Genomic DNA, 22618 nt, shown 5'->3' on the forward strand with positions numbered 1-22618 from the left:
GAGGTGGATCCTCTTTCTTGACCTGCTGTAACGTGTCACAGAATATATTTGGCAGTGATAAGGGTTTCAAGCTCTGTGTCCTTCTTCCTTGACGTTAGGCAATGCTGGTGCCTTCACAAATAATACAATCTTCTTCTGTTATTAAGCACATTTTCTCTTTTTTCTTCCTTTTCTGTCTTAACGAAGGCTAATCACCATATATTATGTAAATGATGGTAGAAGTTCTGTAATGCATTCAGTTTCCATGAATCGTAGGGTCGTTTAATTCCCAGCTGCTGCCATAGTCTCATGAACAATCGAATCAGAAGAAAGCAAAACGTAACATAAATTTGACTGTTGATGCTGAATGCTAAAATCACGTAGAACAGAAACTCGTTTATGGAAACAGTTCCACGAATGTGTTTCTGGGATACGTGATTTCAGCATCGCTCATATAAACAGAATCGAACTGGCCAGCAGATCCTATTCTCTACTTCTGGAACCAGCCAAGAATGAATTAAACATCGATTCTATTACTTATTCGAACTCCAATTAGCCCAGTACTGTCCCATGGAAAGAAGATCCATCTCTGTTCTCATCAGAATTGGCTGTAACAAACCAAACATGTAGGGAAGCAAACCCCGCCTCCGTCCTTTGCTCCGGTGTACCTCTGAATGTCATTTCTTGGTGGAACGGGTTGGCTCAGTTAGACCAATTAGTCTCTATTAGAAAATGAGACTTACATTGAGAATTTTTTTTAACAAAGGAAATAAAATGATAGAAAAAATAATTTTTAACTATTTTATTAAAATTTCTTATTAAAAATAATTTTTATTCAACTGAATTCTTTTATTTGTGCCCTTTTAAGTTGATTTTTTCCATTATTATTTATCAAAACAATAAAAATACTCATTTCTAGTCTTTTTATTTTTTTAAAATAAAATAAATTAAGATAAAAATGATATTTTTTATTTAAACAAGAATATTTTTATTTAAATTTTTTCTTGTGATTTCATATTTGCAAAAACACGCTACTAATAAGAACCGAACAAAATTCGACTCTAGAAAATATTCTATTACAATGTCAAAAAGGAATTAGGATCAATTGATCAAAAGCTAAAAAATAAGTGAGACGATGTAATTTTTCCCGAACCGGTTTCATTCTTGGAAAAATCTTCGACATATTTCATCGCACTCTTTTTCACAATCCAAGGCCATTACTTATATTAGAATAATTTTTTTTTTAAAAAACTAGTCTCATTATTTTCACATGTCAATTGATGGGATTAATAGCATGATTATCATCAAAAGTAGAAGAATTATCTATAATTCTTCACTAAATCAACCTTTTGTGATGAAAGAAAATGATCTAGGAGAGACATTCCATCAATGTCATGCATGAGTGGCACTAAACTTCAATAATCTCAAGTATATAATCACCTTTGTTTTCGTCCATTTCTCCTTTAACCCAGAGCCGTTAAACAAATCTTCAAACAGAAGCACCATTATAAGCTTAGATAATGTCAGTAGATGTGAGCTTTTAGAGGTGTTACATCAATTTGCATGGCTTAAATGTAAACCCATACCCCCTTCTTTCTTTATAAAATTTTCTAGATTCTATTAAGAAAGTCATAAAGAGATGAAAGGAATATTGCTTTCGATGGAAGAATACGACAGCGGATCCCTTGTATGGAGACTGACGGCCTTGAGCTTGGTAGATTCGAGTGCTTCTCATCCTAAATGGCATCGAATTCAACCTGTCTGCCTCAGATTTCCAAGGCTGGCCTACTCCTTGCATGCTCGGCCACCTTGTGATCGAGTGGTGGCTTGACTATGCCCATTCCTGGCTGCTGCATCTGGGGATGAGTCGAAATCTCCTACGGCGTATTTCATTATATGCAGCACAGCTCGGAGTGTCTCTTCACCTGCATAAATCCCTGCCAACTCTGTAATCCGGCAATCAGGTAGCAAAATGATTCTCATGTGTGTGATTTAGTTTACAAGATTATCCACCATCGTCTTGTCACTGCAGAAAAACTACTAGCTCCTGTTTTTGAGGTGGACGTAGTATATCTGTAATTATATTCTCTTCTGATTGCTTCGGAAGTTTTTCCGGGATTCTTGATATACTGGGTGAGTGGAAAGAGATTAGAATTACATGAAAAATTTAGAGACAGAGAGAAGATACAATCTGGGTAATCGTTCGGAAATGTTTGTACAGTTCTAACAAGACAAGACTGTGGAGGGAACGGAAGTCTATTGTCTGTTGTTGGCATCCTCAATAACCCGCGCCATGATCGTGATTCCAATGTCATCAGTGTCAAAGTAGGAAAAGAGTTTTGTGGAGAAAGTGACTGGGAATGGAGTGGGAGACGAGTCCCATCTGATCAGAGAGAGCCAAGAAGAAAGAAGGGAAAGCCTCCTCGACTCTGCTTGAAAGACAGAGAGAATATACCCTGTGAGTTAGTGGGGAGTAGCATCATGGGTATCTACAGGGGATTTTTTTTATTCCCTCCCTCCCCTCCCCCTACCTCCCAAGGTTCTTCTTCAAGCATAGACGGACGACCAAATGCAAAGCTGATGGCCCCTTTCTCTTTTGTAAATCCATTATCATATTCTGCCTGATGCATGTAGTTCAGAAAAGTCAAAGTAACCTTCTTTCGACTTTCGTTCTCCTTCCAGAGATGACACGTTTGATGCATTCCTATTTCTTCCAGTTGAAGTAAGAAAACGTAAACCCTTTTTAATTGCTACATGGCAGGTGTAAGATCATTTTCCTTAACCCAACACTGTTTTGTCCATTTTCAGATGTACAGGGAAACAAAAAGGAAAAGGAAAAACAGCAGAGCATATGGGCATCGGTCCCTCCTCTGCTACCCAGCAAGCACAAGATATAGTGGAGTCTCCATCGACCATCAGAGTTCCGAAAGGCCATTAAGAACCATCGGAGCTTGTCCCTTCCGGTTATGGTGTCAAGCTGCACACCACAATTAGAACCCGAAAACAGTTTGTTAAAATGCCTCACTCAAGAAAAAGAAGTTCTCCAAAAACAGAAATGGGATCACCTGGTCCTGGTCTGGGAAATCTCAGACCCCATCGATCCAGCCACCAAATTGGACCTTCCATTTATGTGAAAGGATATCGTTCTTTAGAAATAAGAATATAGGATCCTCTCTCCCTGAACTATGAAAAGCTTATCGCCAACAATCTGTTCCCTCGAAACACCAGTAGCAGCAACGTGATTCGGGGGAGGGAGACACGGGGGGAAAACATTCAAGTAAGATCCAAAGTCAGAGAATCCAAGCCATAAACGAGTCGGTAAATCGACATAAATTCAGAAAGTCAAAAACAATCCGGAATCCGGTCCCATGGTTTAAAAAAAACAACCTTGAAACTCACCCACCACCAAACACTTTCATCTCCGTCTACAGCCGCCGCCCACTCCCCCCTAAAGCTTCTTTTTAACTTCAAGATGAGCTCTCGTTTTCACTTTCAGGTCCGATTATCCTCCTCCTTGTGTTATCAAATTTCCCTTTTCTCAGAGATCGCTAACCGCCCACAATCACATAAGATATACATAAAACTCGTCGGGAACAAAGAGAATCAAAAAGCCCTTTTTCGTTTACTCGGTGAAGAAATCGTTAAGAAAAGTGAAGGGGGAGGGGACCCATGAAGCCCAGCAGCGACCCACAGAGTCACGAGTCCCACCATTTGACAGATCCCAGTCACCTAACAGTTGACAAATGTTCTCGTCAGACCAACATCAAGTGGGCCCACCTCAAACGTGGAAGCTATCAATATTATTTCGACACGTGTCTTTCCTCTCTCTGACAGTCGGACCTATTTAAAACGTCCAGCACAACAGTCTCTCTGAGACGTCTATAGTCCGCAGTCTGCACGCTCTCTCCCTCTCCTCGCACGCAGTCAGTTTTTTCTGTTCTTGGCGACCTCCGGCGACCGATAAAGAGAAGAAACTGCGAGAATTTTCAAGTTTCGTTGTGGTACAGATCTCAAGTATCGACAGAAAATCAGGTAGGAAATTCTTACGTTATTTCACAACGAAAAAAATTCAAACGCTCTCTTACTCCTCTCGTAACTTTACACACATCCATTTTCGGATAGTTTCTTCCAGAAGTGTTTCTGTTTCAAACGATCTCTTGCATCTTCGAATAATTTCTTCCATAAGTGTTTCTGTTTTGTTGAGAAAGGAGGAAATGCTCGGCAGATAGAGGAATTACTTGTGTCTTTCTTCTCATTTAGAACAAAAAGATAAAATCAGACTTCCGTTAGGAGTCATTGGTTGCAAGGTAACTCTCGAATTAGCGATAATTTTCCACTGCGGTTGTGTGCTTACTGTTCTCTTTGTTAGATCAAGAGGAATATGAGTACGGAACTATTTCATTACCTTTTATTTCCTATTTTCTCTGGCAATTGCATTCATGAGTATCTCCATTTCATTGGAATTATCGTCCATCTTTTCCTCCACGCTTAGTTTGATCTTTCGAGATTCGTTTGAAAACTATAATTCCAATGTCCACTTTATCAGTCTCGAATGTACTCGCCAGTTTTTGACTAGCCGTGGTCTATTCATCCTTCGCATCTGAAACGAAACTATAATGATGCCCTTGGGTGAAAAAGCATTGAACACCAGCGTCGGACTGGGGGACATTATCAAAAGAGAATGTTAAGATAAGCTTGACACGAGGAATGTCAAGTAAAACAGGGATATATTGGATCCACATTCAACTGTGAATTTACCTAATAAAATATCCCTGACAGTGAAGTGGAGGAAATGGAGAAGCTGTTTGATTTTGATTTGTGTAGTGCAAGTGGAGGTTCTTTCTTCTTCTTCCCTCTTTACCCTCCTCCCCTCCTCAATTGGGTCAAAACACGATAGCAGTTTGTGCTTATCGCGCAAAGAATGATGGGACTTAATACATCGACAGCCATAATTGTATTGCCACAAGCATGAAAGACCTTTTTCATCTAGGGTGAAATTCAAAATCCTCTCGCTGCATTCTGCGTGAAGAATTTCTTCGAAGTTCTTGTCGCAACTCGATGTTGACTCCTTGACACGATGAGTTTTTTTAAAAATTCTTACTGTAGCAAAATAAGCTTACAATTTCAAAGGATCCAAAATTCAGTAAATGATCGCAAGAGAAAAAATCTGAATCGCGGATTCTTCGCGAAATCTTTTTCGGCGTGTACTGGTTGGCAGATTGAGATGAGGACGTCGGCCCTGTATTATTTGTCCCACTCCAATAGTGTCCTCCCCTTTTCCTTTTGCGTTTCTTTCCTCACGGTCCATTTTCAGTGTTAGTCAATTTCATATCAAGTTATCAACCCAAAATTGTCAGTTTTCTTCTTGCTATATTATTATCTGCGATTGAGCATCCGTGTGCTCTCCAGAAGCGACGAAAAACAGTTGAATAAAAGCATAAACTGTTTTCCCATTCCAGGCTATTTATTTCCTTGCAGATTGAAATCCCAACTACGCCTTTAGGTGAATTTAAGTCGGAAGCTTCTTCGTTAATTTCTGATGGTCTTGAGGTTGTGAAAGCAAGAGAAATCTGTGATGACAGTATCGAAGAGAGCTGGCCTAAAAGCTAAGATGAAATACATGAAACTGGGAACCAGGCCTGACAGTTTCTATACGGTTGAAGCCACAAGGTACGAGCAGATGAATAGTCTTGTTGATTGACTGCAATTACTGTTTCTTTTTTGCATTCATATCTGATTACACTCGTCGTCTATCGCAGGTCGATGTCGTCTGATGTGCCAAGTGATCTTACAATACAAATCAACAACATTACGTATTTGCTCCACAAGGTACTCTTCATCCTCTAATTTCAACCTTATGGCCAAACAATTTGCAGAATCTGAATGATATCAGTGCGTATAGATTTAATTTAATTAAACAATTTATTAAACTTAGGGGCAATTTTTTAATATTTTACTTGGAATAAGTAGATAAGATATATGTTACATGAAAATTATGCGAGTTTTTAGCAATTTTAATAGCGATTATACTCGTCGCCCTCTATACATCAAGCCATGAGTAAATTTTACGTTTTTTGACTTTTTTTAGTCCGAAACTCTCAATTTTAATCAAGGGTGGGTTTGTAACAGTTACTGTATCGGGACCCTTCAAAATCTGATACGTATTCAACCCTAGTCTTCATGTCTAGTCTTGAGCTAAAAAATTGTTAATGACAGAAAGTAAACACGGCATACTATATATATCATTGGTATCTAGCAATACAATATTGCCAATATGTCCACCCATGGTTTTAAAACTTGAACCCATCGGCTAGAGCTATTCTTTTGATCCTTTGAACTTGGGGGCCAATGGTCCATGAATGTGACCGTGGAGGGAGCTAGATATTGTAAGTTATCTACTTCAAATGGCCTTAGGGGTGGCACCAAGCCAAATCGGCTCATAAATCATTCGAGGTTGGCTAAAAAAAAGCTCGGTTCAGTTTAGTTTTCATTTGAGTTGAAATAAGGCTCGTTAAGTATAACAAACTAAACTCGAGATTTTCTAAATTCGGCTTATTAGTTTGTGAGCCACTTATTAGTATAGATTTTTTTTTACAAAAATACCCTCTACTCCAATTCTTCTCATTAATTTCCTCTTTAGTTGGTTGATAGTTGTCCTTATTTATTTAAACCTCAAAGACGATTGATTGTTCAAGTCCTTTTGGGTCCCTCAAAATCTAATGTTGTTTTTTGTCAATAGAATAAATACTATTGATGGAGGTGTTTACTCTTTCTTTTAGGTTTATTAAGTTGATTATTATACATTAATATACTCGATTACAAAGTTTTAGACTCTTTTGTGATACCTTGTAATTCAATGGTACAATTGTCATCACAATATTTTTTTTTATTTTTGAACTTTTAAATGTGGTTAAGCTTGAAGCTAGCTCAATCTCGGGCTCAAACTCGTTTAAAATTTTTGGGTTTGAATTCGATTCCAATTTTAAGTTCGAGCTAGAGTTCGAATTATTCCGATAAAGCCAAACTCGAACATATACAAGTTCAAGCTTGGCTCGGCCCAATGCCACCACCCCTACATGGCCGTAGTCTTCCCTGATCCATTTTCTATTGGAACTAATTACACCCGTGTCCATTTAGTTGATGGACTCGAATCAGGCACATCAATGTTTTTTCAATTCTTCACCTTAATTTGTTGCGTTGTTCTTGTTCTTAGTTTGATCTTCTCTTAATTCTTATTGTAGTTCCCCCTTCTTCCCAAGTGTGGTCTCTTACAGCGGCTCTGTGATGATTCGGAAGAAGGTCCCGTAAAACTTCACAACATTCCGGGTGGTGCAGAAGCCTTTGAGCTCTGCAGCAAGTTCTGCTACGGAATCACCATCACTTTAAGTGCTTACAACTTCGTGCCTGCAATCTGTGCCGCCAAGTTCCTCAGAATGACTGAATCCACAGAAAGGGGAAATTTTGTGCTCAAACTCGACACCTTTTTCAACTCCTGCATCCTCCAAGGTTGGAAAGACTCCATCGTCACTCTGCAGAGCACAACAAAGTTCCCCGAATGGTCTGAAAATCTCGGCATTGTCGGCAGGTGCATCGAATCCATTGTCGAGAAGATCCTAACTCCCCTTTCAAAGGTCAGTATGAAAACTAGGATTTAAACGGTGTGTTTATCTGATAGTGATCTCCAGAAACCATCTTAGTTCCGAACGTATTTTGAATTATAGGTTACGTGGTCGTATACGTACACTAGACCAGGGTACGCTCAGCGATCTCACCGCTCTGTCCCTAAAGACTGGTGGACAGAGGACATTTCCGACCTCGACATAGAACTCTTCCGGAGCGTCATTACGGCGGTGCGATCGACGAAGCAGCTACCTGACGCTCTCATTGGCGAAGCTCTGCATGTGTATGCCTCCAGATGGCTGCCCAGCTCATCAAATGGTTGGGCCGCGGAGACCTCCGTTGAACGAACCGACGACTCCAAGAACAAGCATCGCCGCATCCTGGAATCGATTGTCAGCTTGTTCCCTTCCGACCGGCGATCCGTCTCCGGTGGGTTCTTGTTGAGGCTTCTGAAGGTCGCCAACCTCGTGGGGTCTTCGCCGTCAACAAAGGCTGAGCTTATAAAACGGTCAGGCCGGCAGCTGGATGAAGCTACGGTCAACGATCTGCTTGTTCCTTCATACTCGACATCGGAGCCCCATTTTTATGATGTGGATTTAGTTGGGACAGTATTAGAGCACTTCTTGATCCTGTTCTCTCGAAATTCCTCAATGGAAAATGGCGACTCGATAAGATCAATATACAAAGTCGCGAAGCTTATTGATCAGTATCTGCAAGTGGTGGCTCGAGATGCAAACATTCCTGCTTCGAAGATTGCAGCTCTAGCAGAATCCGTTCCAGAATATGCCAGGCCACAGCACGACGAGCTTTACAAAGCAATTGACATATTTCTCAAGGTAAAATCACCAAGGGGAAAAATTTGAACTCTGTTCTTCAGTTGCTAACGGCCGTTTGTCTACTCACATCATTTCCTGTGTTTAACATAATAAAGGAGCACCCAGATCTCAGCAAGCCCGAGAAGAAGCGACTCTGCCGGGTTCTAGATTGCCGGAAACTGTCTAACGCTGCGTGCATGCACGCCGTAAGGAACGAGAGGCTGCCATTGAGAACGCTCGTACAAGTACTCTTCCTAGAACAAACAAGAATCGGCAGTGGGATGGGCACTCCCAGACCTATGCCCGAGACAATCAGAGAGGAACCTATCGAGGCATATAAGGAGAGCACAGGGAAGAGCAAAGTTGCTACTCATTCACACAGAGAAAGAGAGAACGGAAGAGTGAACAAACCGGATAAGAAGCCGGTGATGGAGATTGAAAGCAAACTGGCAAAGAAGGTGAGAGAAATGGAGAAGGTGAGGGAGATCATCGAAGAAGAAGACCCTGGAAGCAAGTTGGAACTAAAGAGCAGACGCAAGCCGTCTAATGGAAGGTAGAAAGCACAAAGCCAGATGGGAGAAGAACCCACAAACCTTCCTTGGAAAGGAATTACAGTGTGAAGTACCGCCATTGTTTTTATATTAAATAATGTTTATTTTCTATTCTTTGAAATTGCACTTATAAATGATATTGTACTTATGATACTTTATTTTATTGTTGAATATTGTTGAAGAGAACGAAAACCTGGAAATAATTTTTCAAAAAGCGGCCTTTTTCTTTCTTAATTTTTAATAACTGTCAATAGATACCCTAATTTTTAAATACGACCCAATAATCATTTGAAGATGATTCTTATTTTGTTCGATATCTGATCATCGGAATCTGAAAAAAAAAAGCGACTAAATTTGTACAGAAATTTCAGTTGGTTTGGATCCGAAAACCCCCCGGCATCGTCACCATCAAAACCCAGAAAAGAAAAGAATACAAAAAGACATACTGACACACCGTATTACGAAGCACGCCTGTACACTGTACACAAGGGTGCGATGGCAAAATCGCGAATGATTTCAAAACCAGGGGGAGGCAGACCCGGACTCTGCGGCCTTCTCGCCGGCCGGAAACAGGGAGGTCCGGCAGAGAGGGCAGGTGACTTTCCAATAGCTCAGCCACCTCTCCCAGCAGGCGTTGTGGAAGATATGCCCGCACGGCAACCGGTTTATCTCTGAATCCGGTTCGAACCGAGACAAACAGACCGAGCAGTCGTGTTCGGTGGGACACCGAAAGAACGAACCGAACCGAATCGCCGGGACCTGGCACTGCAGCTCGTCGACTAAGGGGGATAACTCAAACGAATCGGGCGGTGAGTCGCCTGCCTCCGGCGACCGAGAGGATCGGATCCCAACTACGTGGAGGATCGAGCGGACGATTTCTTTGAATATGGCGATGGACAGGGCCGTGTTCACCAGGACGACGGAGAGGACGCCTTCTGAAGGAGCTGGGAGGCTGGAGAGCCCCATGGATGGATGCTTCTGGCGATTAGAGTGTACACGAGATATTTCAACGGAAAATTAAAGACGAAGCGGTCAAGAAATTATAGGAGGAAGGTCGAGAAAGTCTTGCCTCGAATTTGCTCAATGTTTGAGCTGAACTCGGAAGGAACGCACAAAGCTCCGCCCTGTTTGATAACAAAAAGCTGTAAAAGTCGACACAGAAGAAAGAGACTGTCAGTAATTTAATAGTTTTTTAAGCTTTTCCAATAGGAGTATTAAATGAATCGCAAAAACGCATACGCGGCAACCGTAAAGTTGTCGTTTGCTAACCTTTTCAGTTGCTTTTGTTAAGCAGTCACGCAGCCTTGTGAACTTCTCCAGGAGAGGTTAAACTAATTTGTCTGAACGATACAGTTGGCAAAGAAATGTTAACTTTCCAAAAAGAGAATCTGGACAGGTTCATTGGAAGCAAAAGCAAAGACGAAAATTCTAGTTGAGTTGAATGAAATATCAGAATTCAAAGCTCGATCAGCACAAAGGATTTCAAAATTCGATTGAGCTAACAAAAAAGTAAACGGCTAAACGATTACAGAAATGAATAAGATTGGACCGAGCAAGGGAGAGAAACGAAAAGATATAACTAGTCGGAGACAAATTCGACGATTACCAGCTTCTCCAACAATCAGAACGCATCAAGTTGGTAAATAACAAGAGAGTTCCACGAAGAACAAGAGCCTGCAAGTGATTGCTTACCAGAAACTAAGAGGGTAAACAAAGAAGACACTCCGTTCATGGGATGGAGGATTTGGATTCTGGATCGATCACCCCTGCAACCCATAACTCCCCTCCCTATTTATAGGCAGCCGCTTTCCTCTCAAAGCCACAAACCACAGGTACTTAACCATGGTTAGCTCCACTCCACTCTCTTTCTCAAGAATGGAACGTCACTGTCAAAATGAGTTCAAAAACTTCAAGCTGATAGATCATCAAATTGGACGGCAGGATGGCATAGGTGGGCCCACAATAATGGAAGAATACTATAAGTGGGGCCCAAGGGCCGATGGATGATGAGTGAGAGTTTGGGCCCACTACCAAGGTCATGGTGTGAGTGTTCTTGGGTTAAATTATTTGTAGGCATTGTGGTTTGTATTGTAGTCCAAAATAGAAAGGACATATTTTCAATCATGCCTTATTTCAAAAAACAGGTGGGAAAATCATCATCGTTGGAGTCAATCAGCAGTCGAATCAGATCAAATTGAGTTGAATCAACGGTCGAATCTGATTTTTATAAGCTTGATTTAAGGGAACCGAGTGGATGGGCCCCACTCCGGGCCCACCCGAAAGCACTCCTTCCTTGGCAACTCTCCAATTATTGTCTCTCCGCGTCTCTCACCAGAACTCATATTATTGCCTGCATCTGCATGTGCATGCACTCGGTGGCAAAAGAGAGAATTGCCCGAGAATTAAGACGTCACGGCCTCTTCCCATCCTGGCCCATGAGGAGTGGGTACGGCCCCAAGCTTGGCCCACCCCGTGAGAAAGTGATACTTCTCCTTGTGACACTAACCAACATTGAGAGCCCACAGATCGGTGATCACGTGTGTGACTTCTAGTTGGAAACGTACACGTGTTGCAGAGGTTGGTCTTTTTCCAATATAGACATCAATATTTTGGGGGTGAACTCGCTGTATAATATTGGGGGTGACTCGCCTAGTCTAAGTCAGGTCGAGTCTCAAGTCAACCTAACCCACCCAATTCCAAATCCAAGTCGGCCCCTAAACCTTGCTTATACAGCCATTGACCCCTAAACCTTGCTTATACATTTTAAAAAATTTCAAAAATTATATATTTATTATTTTACATGAAATAAGTAAAATGATCAAAATCATCTTATTTTATATAGTTAACAGAAAATAAAATAAAAATTTTAAGGTAATATGCTATGAAGGAATAGGTAAAAATTTAATTAATATTAATTATTATTTATAGAAGTATATGAAAAAAAACAACATTGTCTTCGTGCTTCAAAGGATACAGAAACAAAATGAGAAAAAAATATTTTCTCTTTGACCAATTTTTTTTAAAACAAATTGCTTTGGCCGATATTTGTCCATTAGTTTCTCATATAAAATAAGAGAAAAATAAAAAAATTATTTGTGTCGATAATATATATAAAATAAAATAATTATATATTTTAAAAATAAGGTGTAGGTAAGAGAGGTGAAGTGAGTAATAAAATACCAGTTTAATATTTGTTTTATTTATTATTATCATAATTTGGTATTACAGTAATAGGAAACTCATTCTTAAAAACTCATTATAAATATTTTATCCTATGGTATGATGAAAGAGGAAAAAGGTCGATATAGAAAGAATTCTTCACGGCATACTCCATTTTGGGATGAGTAACTAGAATGACCAAAGGAACAATTTACACTATAAAAAAACTGTTAGAAGGTAAAATTAGGTTTACTTATTTTCTTGAAAAGTTTTTTCTACTTATTTTCTATAAGGTTTCGAGTGGCAGCAAAATGCGTTAATTTCCAAGATGATTTATGTCATCAAGAACAAGACTTTATATAGAGAATTTTAAGTCCAACGAAATATATGTGAGCCTATTTTCTAACCCAATTAACCGTTTTCAATCCATTTTTTTACAGAGCGATGGGATCATCACAAGAATCAAAGGTCACGATGGAAGCTTGTTGCAAGCGAAAATCCAAATTTTAAGCATGATTTTTTCCTTCTCATTTTGAATAGCTATTTTTGTTTTTCCCAAGTCTCCTATTGGTTTCTAAGCTCTAGTGAAAGTATTTACCAACATGAATCCATTTTGAAAGATTTTTTTCAAAGTTTCCTAATTAAATTTTTAGTTTATGTTTTTTTTAGGAAAGTTTCTTGTAGTGATAAATGCAGCAATGTCTAAGCATGGTACTGTGTTTTTTGAAACTCTTTCAAGTTTCCTACTCTAGTGCTAGTAAGTTGCCATTGTCCTTGTTTTATTTGCTTTTTGCATGCCTCTTTAATAAGGTCAGTGCTTCATGAATTTCAATAAAATATTTCAACCCATGATAGGCTTTAATTTATTCATGGTCTTGCAAGTTTTCAAATGTTTTCCCCCTTTTCTTGTGTCAAAATTGGTCATTCTCATTAATTTATTGATTTAATGAGCATCTCCTTCATTTTTTCTTTACATTTAAAAACTGGGTTAGCTAGTACGAGCATCTCTTTTTGTTTGAAGTTTCTAAATCAAAAGAGTCATTTTGGAAGTATGAATGTTGCATGATGCACTTTCTTCCATCTAACGTATGAGTGCTACGACATTTTACTTAAATCTTTGAGTTCGTATAAAATGTCTAGTATTTCCTCAATTTATTATTAATTTTCGTCACTTTGGAGCAATACCTATAAATCCACTAACTACAAAAAAAGAAAGAGTGCACCCAACATCCAATACATAGACCATTTTGAATAGTGCATGAAGTTTTGTAAATTGGCTAGGAGTGATTTTTTTTATCCCATATTTGTTTCATCCAAGCTCGGTCTTTTTGTTCTTTTGGTCCCTTGCTTGAAGAGGAGAAATATTTTAGGTGAAGTATTTGGTAGAAGCCTACTATGAAAAAAAATTCAGGTGACCAACAATGAAGAATTCCACAAGTTGTGGTTAAGAACATCCAATGGGCAAAATGGAAGATGAAATTTTTATAGCAAAGATATTGAAGGTTGAAGACCATAAAACCCACATAGACTTGAGTTTCTTGAAGTTGATTTTTTTTTTTGAAAAATAATTTTTTGTATTTCTTTTTATGCTTATGGGACTAGGAGACAAATTTTGTAACAAGCCAAAGCCATATAATCCAAGTTGAGCGGCAATATTAGAAGGTATAATTAGGTTTTACTTATTTTTTAGAAATATATTTTCTACTTTAGATAGTGAATTCCTAGGATTTATGGGCTATAAGGACATGGATAAATTTTTATATTGTTTAAGTTATAAATAGGGGAGAGAGATTTGTTGTAAATTCTCCGTTCTTCTTTCTTCCTACAAAATTCAACAAAAACAAACATCAACCATTGATAATAGATTTGAGAAGTACAAAATTAGGTAGAATTTTGTGTCAAAGTTTTCCACATTGTACTAGCCTTTATTCCAAAAGGATTTTTCATGAAACTTAGTTTGTACGTATTAATGTGGATACTATGGAAGGAACAAACCTAAGTCAGGTGATCGGGACGTTCCAAGATTTTCTTTATCAAACACTGTCAAAGGATGAAAATACAAAATCTGAATGCCACTTTCTTAAGAAACAACATGCAATGCTTGATGTGCTTTTCCAAAAAGATATGTAATGCTTGCATGGAACTTTGTTCAACCAGCTGTGAAAGAAGAAACAAATGTACAAGCCATTGATACTCTAATAAAGAACCTTAGCCTGTTTTAGGCAACAATATATGAGTAGCTATAGTGTAGAAACTTAGGATTCCATGATGTATAATCAAAGTAGAAGAGGGTTAAGAGTGAGAAGAGGAAGAAGAGTTGTAGAGAGAAGGTTTAGGTGGAGAAGAGTAAGAGTGATGAATTTAGAGAAGGAGAAAATAGGAGGAAGAATAGGGTTATGGACTTGTTCCCAACCCTCCCCCTTAAACTCTATTTATAAATCATAAAATCACAATATTATAATTATGCCCTTCACCCTAGTAAGAGTGAAGAAGAGACATAAAACATAAACTAATTAGATCAATGACCCTCCAACAAATTCATATCTTCCAACACTTCCCCTCAAGCTGGGAGGTAATGACAGTGATACCAACTTGAAACAAATAACATAAATGTAGTAATAAACTCCTCTATCACGGTGCTCCAAGGATAAGTGCAACACCAGGCACAAACTTTCTAATGGTAGAAATGGACGATAAAATATAAGTCGAACAAACCTCAAATGATTTCGAACAAATATAGTGATAATAATCACTAAAGTGGGTATGACCTGTCATTCACAAGACGACGATAAAAAAACCCAATGGTACCAATAAAAAGTTTCAAATGACTTAAAAACATATATATATATATATTAAGGGACCAACCAAAGCAACACTTCAAAAGGGTTGGCTAAAGGGGTAAGTGAGAGTCAAATAAAAGATGGTAGGACAAAGACTGCCAAATAATAAATGGGTAAAAGGGAATCAATAGGAAGATAAGATGAAGAAGTTGGGGCCATCATGTGCTTTATTTTCTGAAGTAATTCAAATTCTTCATCATATGATCCAATCTCGACAACAGTAAGCAAATAATGAATCCAAGGCAAGCAGTCGAGGGGTTCTTCTTCAATAATAATGTCTCAATCAAATAGACACTATAACAAATGTGGAAATGAGCCAATGCCCAAATAACACATACCAAATATGTAGTTATTTAGCAGCAGATAACTTGTAAATAGTAAAAGTCCTTAAGAATAATAAGGACACATGAGATAATCTGCATCAAGTCCATCCTTGAATAAGGAAGTTGTGCACCAAATATTATGTTAGAACTGAATAATAAGCTACCAACAAGTTGAACCGAGTGTTATTAATCTTTTCAAAAAGAATAATTGAATTGAGTATTGTTGGTACCGAGAGTAGCTGCGAAGTCTTCTAAAAAATAGAGAAGAGTGAATAAAACAATAATGAATGTTGATTCGATGCTTACTACATCAATGATTAATTAAGACATCAAATTGACAGTTAGTCATATCAAACCAACTAATTAGCAGCCAATGAAGAGGATTAAGGAGTGAGAAGAGGAAGAAGTGTTGTAGAGAAAAGGTTTAGAAGGAGAATAGCAAGAGTGATGAATTTGGAGAAGGAGAAAATAGGTGGAAGAATAGGGTTATAGACTCGTTCTTAACCCTCCCCCTTAAACTCTATTTATAAATCATAAAAATATAATATTATAATAATACCCTTCACAATAATAAGAGTGAAGAAAAGACAAAACTTAAACTAGTTACATCAATGGCCATCTAACATACTCAAGAAGGATGTTATTCTAATTGCAAGATGAAAGTGAAAAATTATACACTATATTGACTAAGTTTGTAAATGCAAACTCTCACAAATCTTTTGGAAGAGACACATGTTGATTCTAAATACAATAATCTTTCCTATATCTGTTTCCAAGAAATCATAAGTTCAATCTACAAACTCACTTTAATGCCAATAATGGACATTTAGGCAAGTACAACTTTTTCAAAATGACTGAGCAGGATGGACACTTTTTGCCAAGATACTTGATGGTCCAACTGATCTATATTTTTATTTTGGCAATATTACTAAAATTAAAGAGGTGGTAATAAATAACCTTTAAAGAGGGAAAATATTTTTTTGAATATTTTTTTAATTGGATTATTTATTTTTATTTTCTATACTTAAAGAGATGAAAGATACAATTTCAAAAAACAAAGTCCAATAAAATACAACAAATAAATCTCAAATGCGAAGATAGGAAAAATCTAATCTAATGTGAGCAATAATTGCACACTAGTGCACTTTATACTTACACATTCATAATCATCATTTTGTAGCAATTTTGTTTGATCATTTTTTTATTTTGTCATACATTCTCCGTTTCCATGCTTCCAAATGCTTTTTTTTTTTTCAAATGGTTGTATAAACTTTTATTCAAGAGGTGAAACGCAACAACATATAAATCCCAATACATGCAAGTTTTTGCAATAGAAAATAACCATTAACACAATCGTAAGGTAGTAGTCAAGTTTTCTACTACCCAGAAGGTAAACCAAAATGGCTAGATATGAGCTCTAATATTGGTTGTTGTTAACAAGCATGACTACCAAAGATACCAAAGCAAATCTCCCTCCTACAAGATGGTTGCAACACACAATGCTAGTGTTTGCCCTATTTTATACCTAACAATAATTGGCTTGCTCATTCTCTACCGGAAATAAAAGAAATAAGTGAATGTTATTGTCATAATTAGTAACAATTAGAGTGTCTTATACTTGTCTTTGGAGCAAAATGTTGTTGAGTGAGAAGGCTTTCTAAGTAGTTAATCATTTGGGATGAAACTAATTCAATCCAACAGTGGTATCAAAGTAAGATATGAGTGTGGACCGAAACTTAGTTATGCTCCGTTTGGAGTTTGTGCTCACATCTCATGCCTACTATGTGTAAACCCGAACATAGAGAGAGTGTCAGAGAGAACAAGTCCCACATTGATAAGAGTTAAGATATGGTATTGGGTTGCAAGGTCAACCAATAGACCTCTTAAGTGGCTAGTCATTTTGGGTTGGAACGGGACTCCATCGAACAAATGTATTACTCTAAAAATGACATATACGTTCCTAGGACCAGTGGAAATTTTAATAGATGATTCTGAGGCGAAGGACAGGGACGCATGCATTGTAAGGTAGGGGAAGAAATCTTGAAGAAACGGGGGTAAAACTCCTTTGTTTCCGAAATTTTAGAAGGGGCAATTGTACCTCATATTAAGGATGGATTTGTACTCTTCGTGCCAGTATTAGAAGTGAATTTGGTTCATCGTTCGTACCTAGAAGAAAATGGAGCAGCAATAAAACGCCATAGTTGCACAAACGAGCGAAAGATTACTGTTGCACCTAATACGAAGAAGATTCCCCAAGTTTTATTCTTCTAAGATTTCTGAAATCAGATTTCTAAAAGAGATGAGGATTTGTCGCAGACAAACAACATAGAAATGTAAAAGGAAACGGGAAATTGAATGGTTAAGTTAGCTTAAATTTTCCACATAAGATGAGTGATGGTTTTGATCTAACACTCTAATTTTAATTACCAATCTTTCATATCGATTGATCTGGCACCCGTTACACTATGTAGTAGGCAATGAATGGATGTCCATGGCTGGATTTCTACTTTGAAATTCGGATTTTCGTTAACAGATTGAATTTCAAACTCGTAAGCATGAACACAACAAGGTAATCTTCTAACAAGCAAGCCCATGCTAACACGCAAACAAAAGTATATATATTATACATTACGCATACAATTCTGGATAATTTTATAAAAAAAAAGGAGTATGGACTTAAGCCTATATAAAATTTAAGTATACTTAATTTTAATTTAATCATTAAATTTAAATTAAATCTTCTTATTTTGTATTTTATTTTATTAACCCATTGTGGGTGTACAAAAAAGGCGGCTAGAAAACAGTGTGATCGTTGATACAAGAACAAAAGAAAATTATAAAATTTCACGTTATGTAGGGTCCAAACTTTTATTTGGTCATCTGATTCAATCTCCATGCATGAACTAAATTTGTGTTTTGCTTAACACTAATCTCCTTCATCGACTAACTTCAATTTTAGTGCTAATCTCCACTTAATTTAACGAGAAAGTTTGATTCCATATTGGGATGGTGGATCCAACTTTGACTATAAAAATCTGATAGAAGGCTCAAAGGAAACATGAAGATTTGATCTTTTGAAAGGACCTTTCTCACTTGATGGATAAAGTTTTATCACAAAATTATTTCTTCTCAAAATTTTCTCTTGCATTTTTCGAAAGCTTACAATAAACCTCTATTTATACGTTGGTAGGTGTAGCCCTTTTTTTCCCTCCCTCGACAATTGACTAGTTCACATACAATGGGAGAAGACCACAAAAAAAAAAAAAAAAAAAACTTATTCTCCATTTGATGAAGATGTGACACCTCACTATCTTTTGGCACCTTTACTTTGGTAGAGCATTCTTATGATGCCATGTGTCACCCCTCTTGCTCGGGTGAACTTTTTTTATGATGCCATATGTCACCAATTGTGCCAGGTGGTTGCTTATGTAGAGCTTAGATGACACTTAGGTTGCATCCCCTTTGATTTGATCTTTAGTTGTGGCACTACAAATTCACTTCATCTTGACAAACGATCAGGCCTTAATCTCAATAATTAACCCTGATATTGATCAAATACTCAATTTTGACCTTCAATTGACCCTTTGACTAAATCTCCATACTTTGACTTTTGAGAAGTTTGACTTTTGATCTCTTTGGTTGATTGATGTCGATGATCTAGACAGTTGATTAGGGTCCTATTTTCAACGATCGATCAATTTTCATCTCCGCACCCATGTTTTAATGTTTATGTTAAGTTAAAATTTCTTAATTTTCAGCAATTTTTAGTAATAAAGTGAAGACAATGAAATTACTTTAAATCTTGCATTATTTTTTAGGTACATAAAGTTGGGTGCAACCAAAGTTGACTAACCCCTTCTTCTCTCTCCGTCTCTCTCTAAATCTTGCCATAAATTCATGTTTCTAGCGAATGTCTCCTCCTCTTCTCCTCTCTCTTGCTTCTATATAAAAATTGAAATTTACTTCAATTTCTAAAATTCTAGAACATGAAAAACCACTTTCTCATTTTATTTACTTCGATACTAAAACTTCTTTTTTTAGTGTTGTAAAATGTGTTTTCTCCTCTTTCTTTTCCCCCTCTTGATCTATTAAAACTACACAGAATCTCTGCAATTTTACTTGGGAAGAGGGACATCAGCAAGATCTTCTCTATAGGGCACCACATCCATGCCATGATCCCCGTCATTCCCATAGAGGCCTTTCTCCATTTGTGTCTGCGCGGAAGCTTCAAGCTTAGGCGTGGTGTCTATGTACGTCACCACCACGTCTTTCCTGAAGGTCAAGTAAATCACTGCAAGCACATATACCGCCATGAGAGGAAAGACCAAGATGCCGATGAACACGTTGGCCACCTTCGGGAGGTTGTTGTCGATCAGCCAACCCACGAAGCCGGTGCTCAGGTAGTACACGTTAATGCCGATGATGCCCATGCCCAGGACCCATGAGAACACAATTATCTGCAAATTTAATTCGAATCATAGGCATGACTGATAGTGGAGATCAATAGAATTGTCTGTAACTTGACTTACATAAATTGAGTTTTTGAAAGGACCCATCTTGGTCTTGCTGCTGCTGAACTTGAGGAGTGGAATCAGAGCAAACGGCAGTTCGAAGGAGAGAATCATCTACAAGGGAAGCAAATACATTAACAACAAGCAGAAAAGCCAGGGAGAATGAGTCAAGCTCCTATAAAATAAAGGGAAGATAAGAATCACCGATGCTATGATGATGAGGCGGCCGGCACCAGATGAGCCACCGATAATGGAGACAATCAAGCTAGGGGTGATGGCAATGCACCTGGTCATCAGGTTTCTTATCCATTTCTTCATCTTTAAATCCAGAAATCCCTGCCCATACGAGACAAAAGATTAGTTTACGATTTGACAAATCTTTTGGAGATGTTTAAGAGAGAAACGTTTGTTTAAGAAGCACTTGCCTGCATTATGAATTGACCAGCGTAAGTGCCGGTGATCGTAGAGCTCTGGCCTGATGCCAACAGAGCTATGGCGTATACGACGGAACTTGATTTTCCCAACACATTCTATTGAATCCAAAAACAGATAAACATTACTGTAAATTGGAGGAATATATCTCTTCTACTGTAGCAGATGAGGTCAGCAGCAGGTGAACTAACCTTGAGCAAGAAAGAGGCAGAATTGAGTGTCAGATCACTGCATTTGTCACTATTTTCCTTGGAAAGATCATCGGCCAAGCAGATAGTGCCCGAGACGGAGATGACCGCTACATTAATGAGAAAGGCCACAAACAATGCGAACCCACTCTCAATTAAGAAGTACCTGCAGGCGTTCTGGAGGAACACTCGATCGACAAATATTCAGTTCATTTCCCTTCGTTGCAACTAAGAATTTCAGCTGTTAATTCGATTCCCCGTATACTTACATTGATACCATGAACAGACGGAGGCACTTTTCTTGACAAAACAAGCGCCGAATGGAGGAAGAGGTTGTGGCTGTCGATGAAGCAAGAAGAAATCTTCTCAACCATGAATTCGTTTTCACAGAAAAATAAAGTTTGGAATTTTAATGAGATTAGTTAGGATAAGATGCAGGTCGTTACGGCATCACTAGGGCTCCCAAGAGAGCAATGGCGTCTCCGGTGGCTCCGCTGCCCTTGAGTTTTGGTATGAACATTCCCTTCAATACTTCTTTTGCTGGGGGTTTCACGTAGGCCAGTTCTCCGAAGTAGCAGCCGGCCATGACAAATACCAGTATGGATATCAGGAGTTCCAGCTTCCTCACCTGCAAAATTAAAGAAAATTTCAAATTAACAGTGACGTTTATACCTTACATCTATATAAACTTCCGTAGAAGTTTATTATTGTAATTTTTTTTATCCTTCCAGACTAAAAAATTGTCCTTTGGGGTACGTGACATCCAGACAATTCATGTGGGAGTTCCATCTAGGAGGATCATTTAAGAGAAATAAATGATTTCTTGCCCCTTGAAGCAAAATTTGCTCCAGTTGGATGTTTGATATTGAAAATTGAGTAGCCTTAATCAGTAATCTTTGTTTTCTTCTTCGGAAGAAGAAAAGAGTTGCAGATAGCAACAAAGAACCGACCTTCTTCTCCGTCTAACTTCCCTTCCCCAAACCTGACCTTTTTTATGGATTTCAGACACACGTGGTGTTAGCGAGCAGGAGTAAACTATGGTTGTTTTTTGGCGTTAATGATCAAATGGGCTGTTACTTGGAGCTATTGATCGTTTTAATGCTTTCAGAGATTCGCTGGTCTCCTGACAAAGACAAAGCACTCAATGTAGAAGAGAAAGGAGTTTTAGTTTTACCGTACCCCGTATCGCTGTAGACCGAGAAGCAACAGAGTACTGAATCCGGTGAGTAAGACGCCGATCCAAACGGGGATGTGGAAGAGAATGTTGAGAGCGAAGGCCGTGCCAATCACTGAAGAAAATTAAACAAATCGATACAAACCCGAATTGTGGAATTGAATATTGATTTTCTGACCGATCGTTGAAGAAGATGTCAACGCACCTTCGGGAATATCAGCTGCGATAACGGCGAGCTCTGCGAGAAGCCAGAGGCAATACTTTACCGGCGTTGGGTACTCTGCCTTGCAGAGCTCGGAGAGATGCTTCCCTGCAAGAATTGTGAAGATTTTAAAATGACAAACCAACAAAGCTCACTTGCTCCAGTTGCATGCAGCTGGGTTCTGATTTTGTAACCTGTACTGACGCCGAGATTTGCTGCTAGCGATTGAATTATAAGGGCGAATATCAGTCCGATCAGAATCACCCAAAGCAGCTGCGCATTCGTTAAGTTAATTTCTATCAGTCGCCGATGACTCCTTTTATTAGATCATTTTAGTAAGGACATTTTGGTTGCATCCAATTAACACTTACCTCGTATCCGTGATTAGCTCCAGCTTGGAGGTCAGTTTCCACTGCAAATTTTTCATAACAAGGTTAAAATTACAGTACAGAGAGAGAGAAAAAAAAATTCTTCATCTTACAGTTGCCAGGGTCGAGATAGGCCAAAGAGACAAGGAAACCCGGGCCTACGTAGGCAAGGAATTCTCTCCATCCAGGTCTCTGAAAATCAAAGTATCCAGAAGAATAAATGAATCTTGTTCAACGAATTCAACAAGAGAAAAGCAAACAAAAAGGATAACAGTAATTCACTTTATCCTCAGATTTCTGCTGCCCATATTTATCTCCAGTTGCAACAACATCAAGTGAAGCAATCCTGTTGCTCCCTCTCCATGACGGATGGTCTTTCCCAATTGCTGTTTCCGTTTCGTTGCTCCCCATCTTTCTCTACCAGTGTTTCTGTCAGTCAATGCTGAGCTCCTGCGC

At 38.4% G+C, this 22618-nt stretch overlaps 2 protein-coding genes and 1 long non-coding RNA gene across 4 annotated transcripts; 1 reads left to right on the top strand and 2 right to left on the bottom strand.

Moving 5' to 3' along the window:
• Nucleotides 1-3891: 3891 nt before the first annotated feature.
• On the top strand, nt 3892-9138 carry LOC137941930 (BTB/POZ domain-containing protein At5g47800-like). The gene is made up of 6 exons (XM_068787544.1): nt 3892-4011; nt 5458-5649; nt 5739-5808; nt 7221-7610; nt 7701-8435; nt 8531-9138. The coding sequence occupies exons 2-6, from the start codon at nt 5555-5557 to the stop codon at nt 8969-8971; spliced, it is 1731 nt and encodes a 576-aa protein (XP_068643645.1). The 5' UTR covers nt 3892-4011; nt 5458-5554; the 3' UTR covers nt 8972-9138.
• A 790-nt stretch (nt 9139-9928) lies between these two features.
• LOC137941908 (uncharacterized) lies at nt 9929-10714 on the bottom strand. 2 transcript variants are annotated; one of them, XR_011110450.1, is made up of 4 exons: nt 10658-10714; nt 10235-10305; nt 10035-10107; nt 9929-9943 (listed from the first exon to the last, which is right to left on the bottom strand). It is a non-coding gene; the product is annotated as an uncharacterized lncRNA (long non-coding RNA). The 2 variants fall into 2 exon arrangements; XR_011110449.1 differs by having other exon boundaries at nt 10572-10712.
• An 8688-nt stretch (nt 10715-19402) lies between these two features.
• Nucleotides 19403-22573, bottom strand: LOC137940787 (metal transporter Nramp7.2-like). The gene is made up of 13 exons (XM_068785913.1): nt 22445-22573; nt 22276-22354; nt 22166-22206; nt 21989-22067; nt 21798-21902; nt 21598-21707; nt 20865-21046; nt 20688-20757; nt 20422-20595; nt 20224-20328; nt 20003-20134; nt 19817-19912; nt 19403-19744 (listed from the first exon to the last, which is right to left on the bottom strand). The coding sequence occupies exons 1-13, from the start codon at nt 22571-22573 to the stop codon at nt 19403-19405; spliced, it is 1644 nt and encodes a 547-aa protein (XP_068642014.1).
• Between the last annotated feature and the right edge of the window lie 45 nt (nt 22574-22618).

Source organism: Aristolochia californica, unplaced genomic scaffold (assembly GCF_029961685.1).
Source record: "Aristolochia californica isolate CCGP_79_NKW_82.1479 unplaced genomic scaffold, dmAriCali1.0.hap1 SCAF_9, whole genome shotgun sequence".
NCBI lineage: Eukaryota > Viridiplantae > Streptophyta > Magnoliopsida > Piperales > Aristolochiaceae > Aristolochia > Aristolochia californica.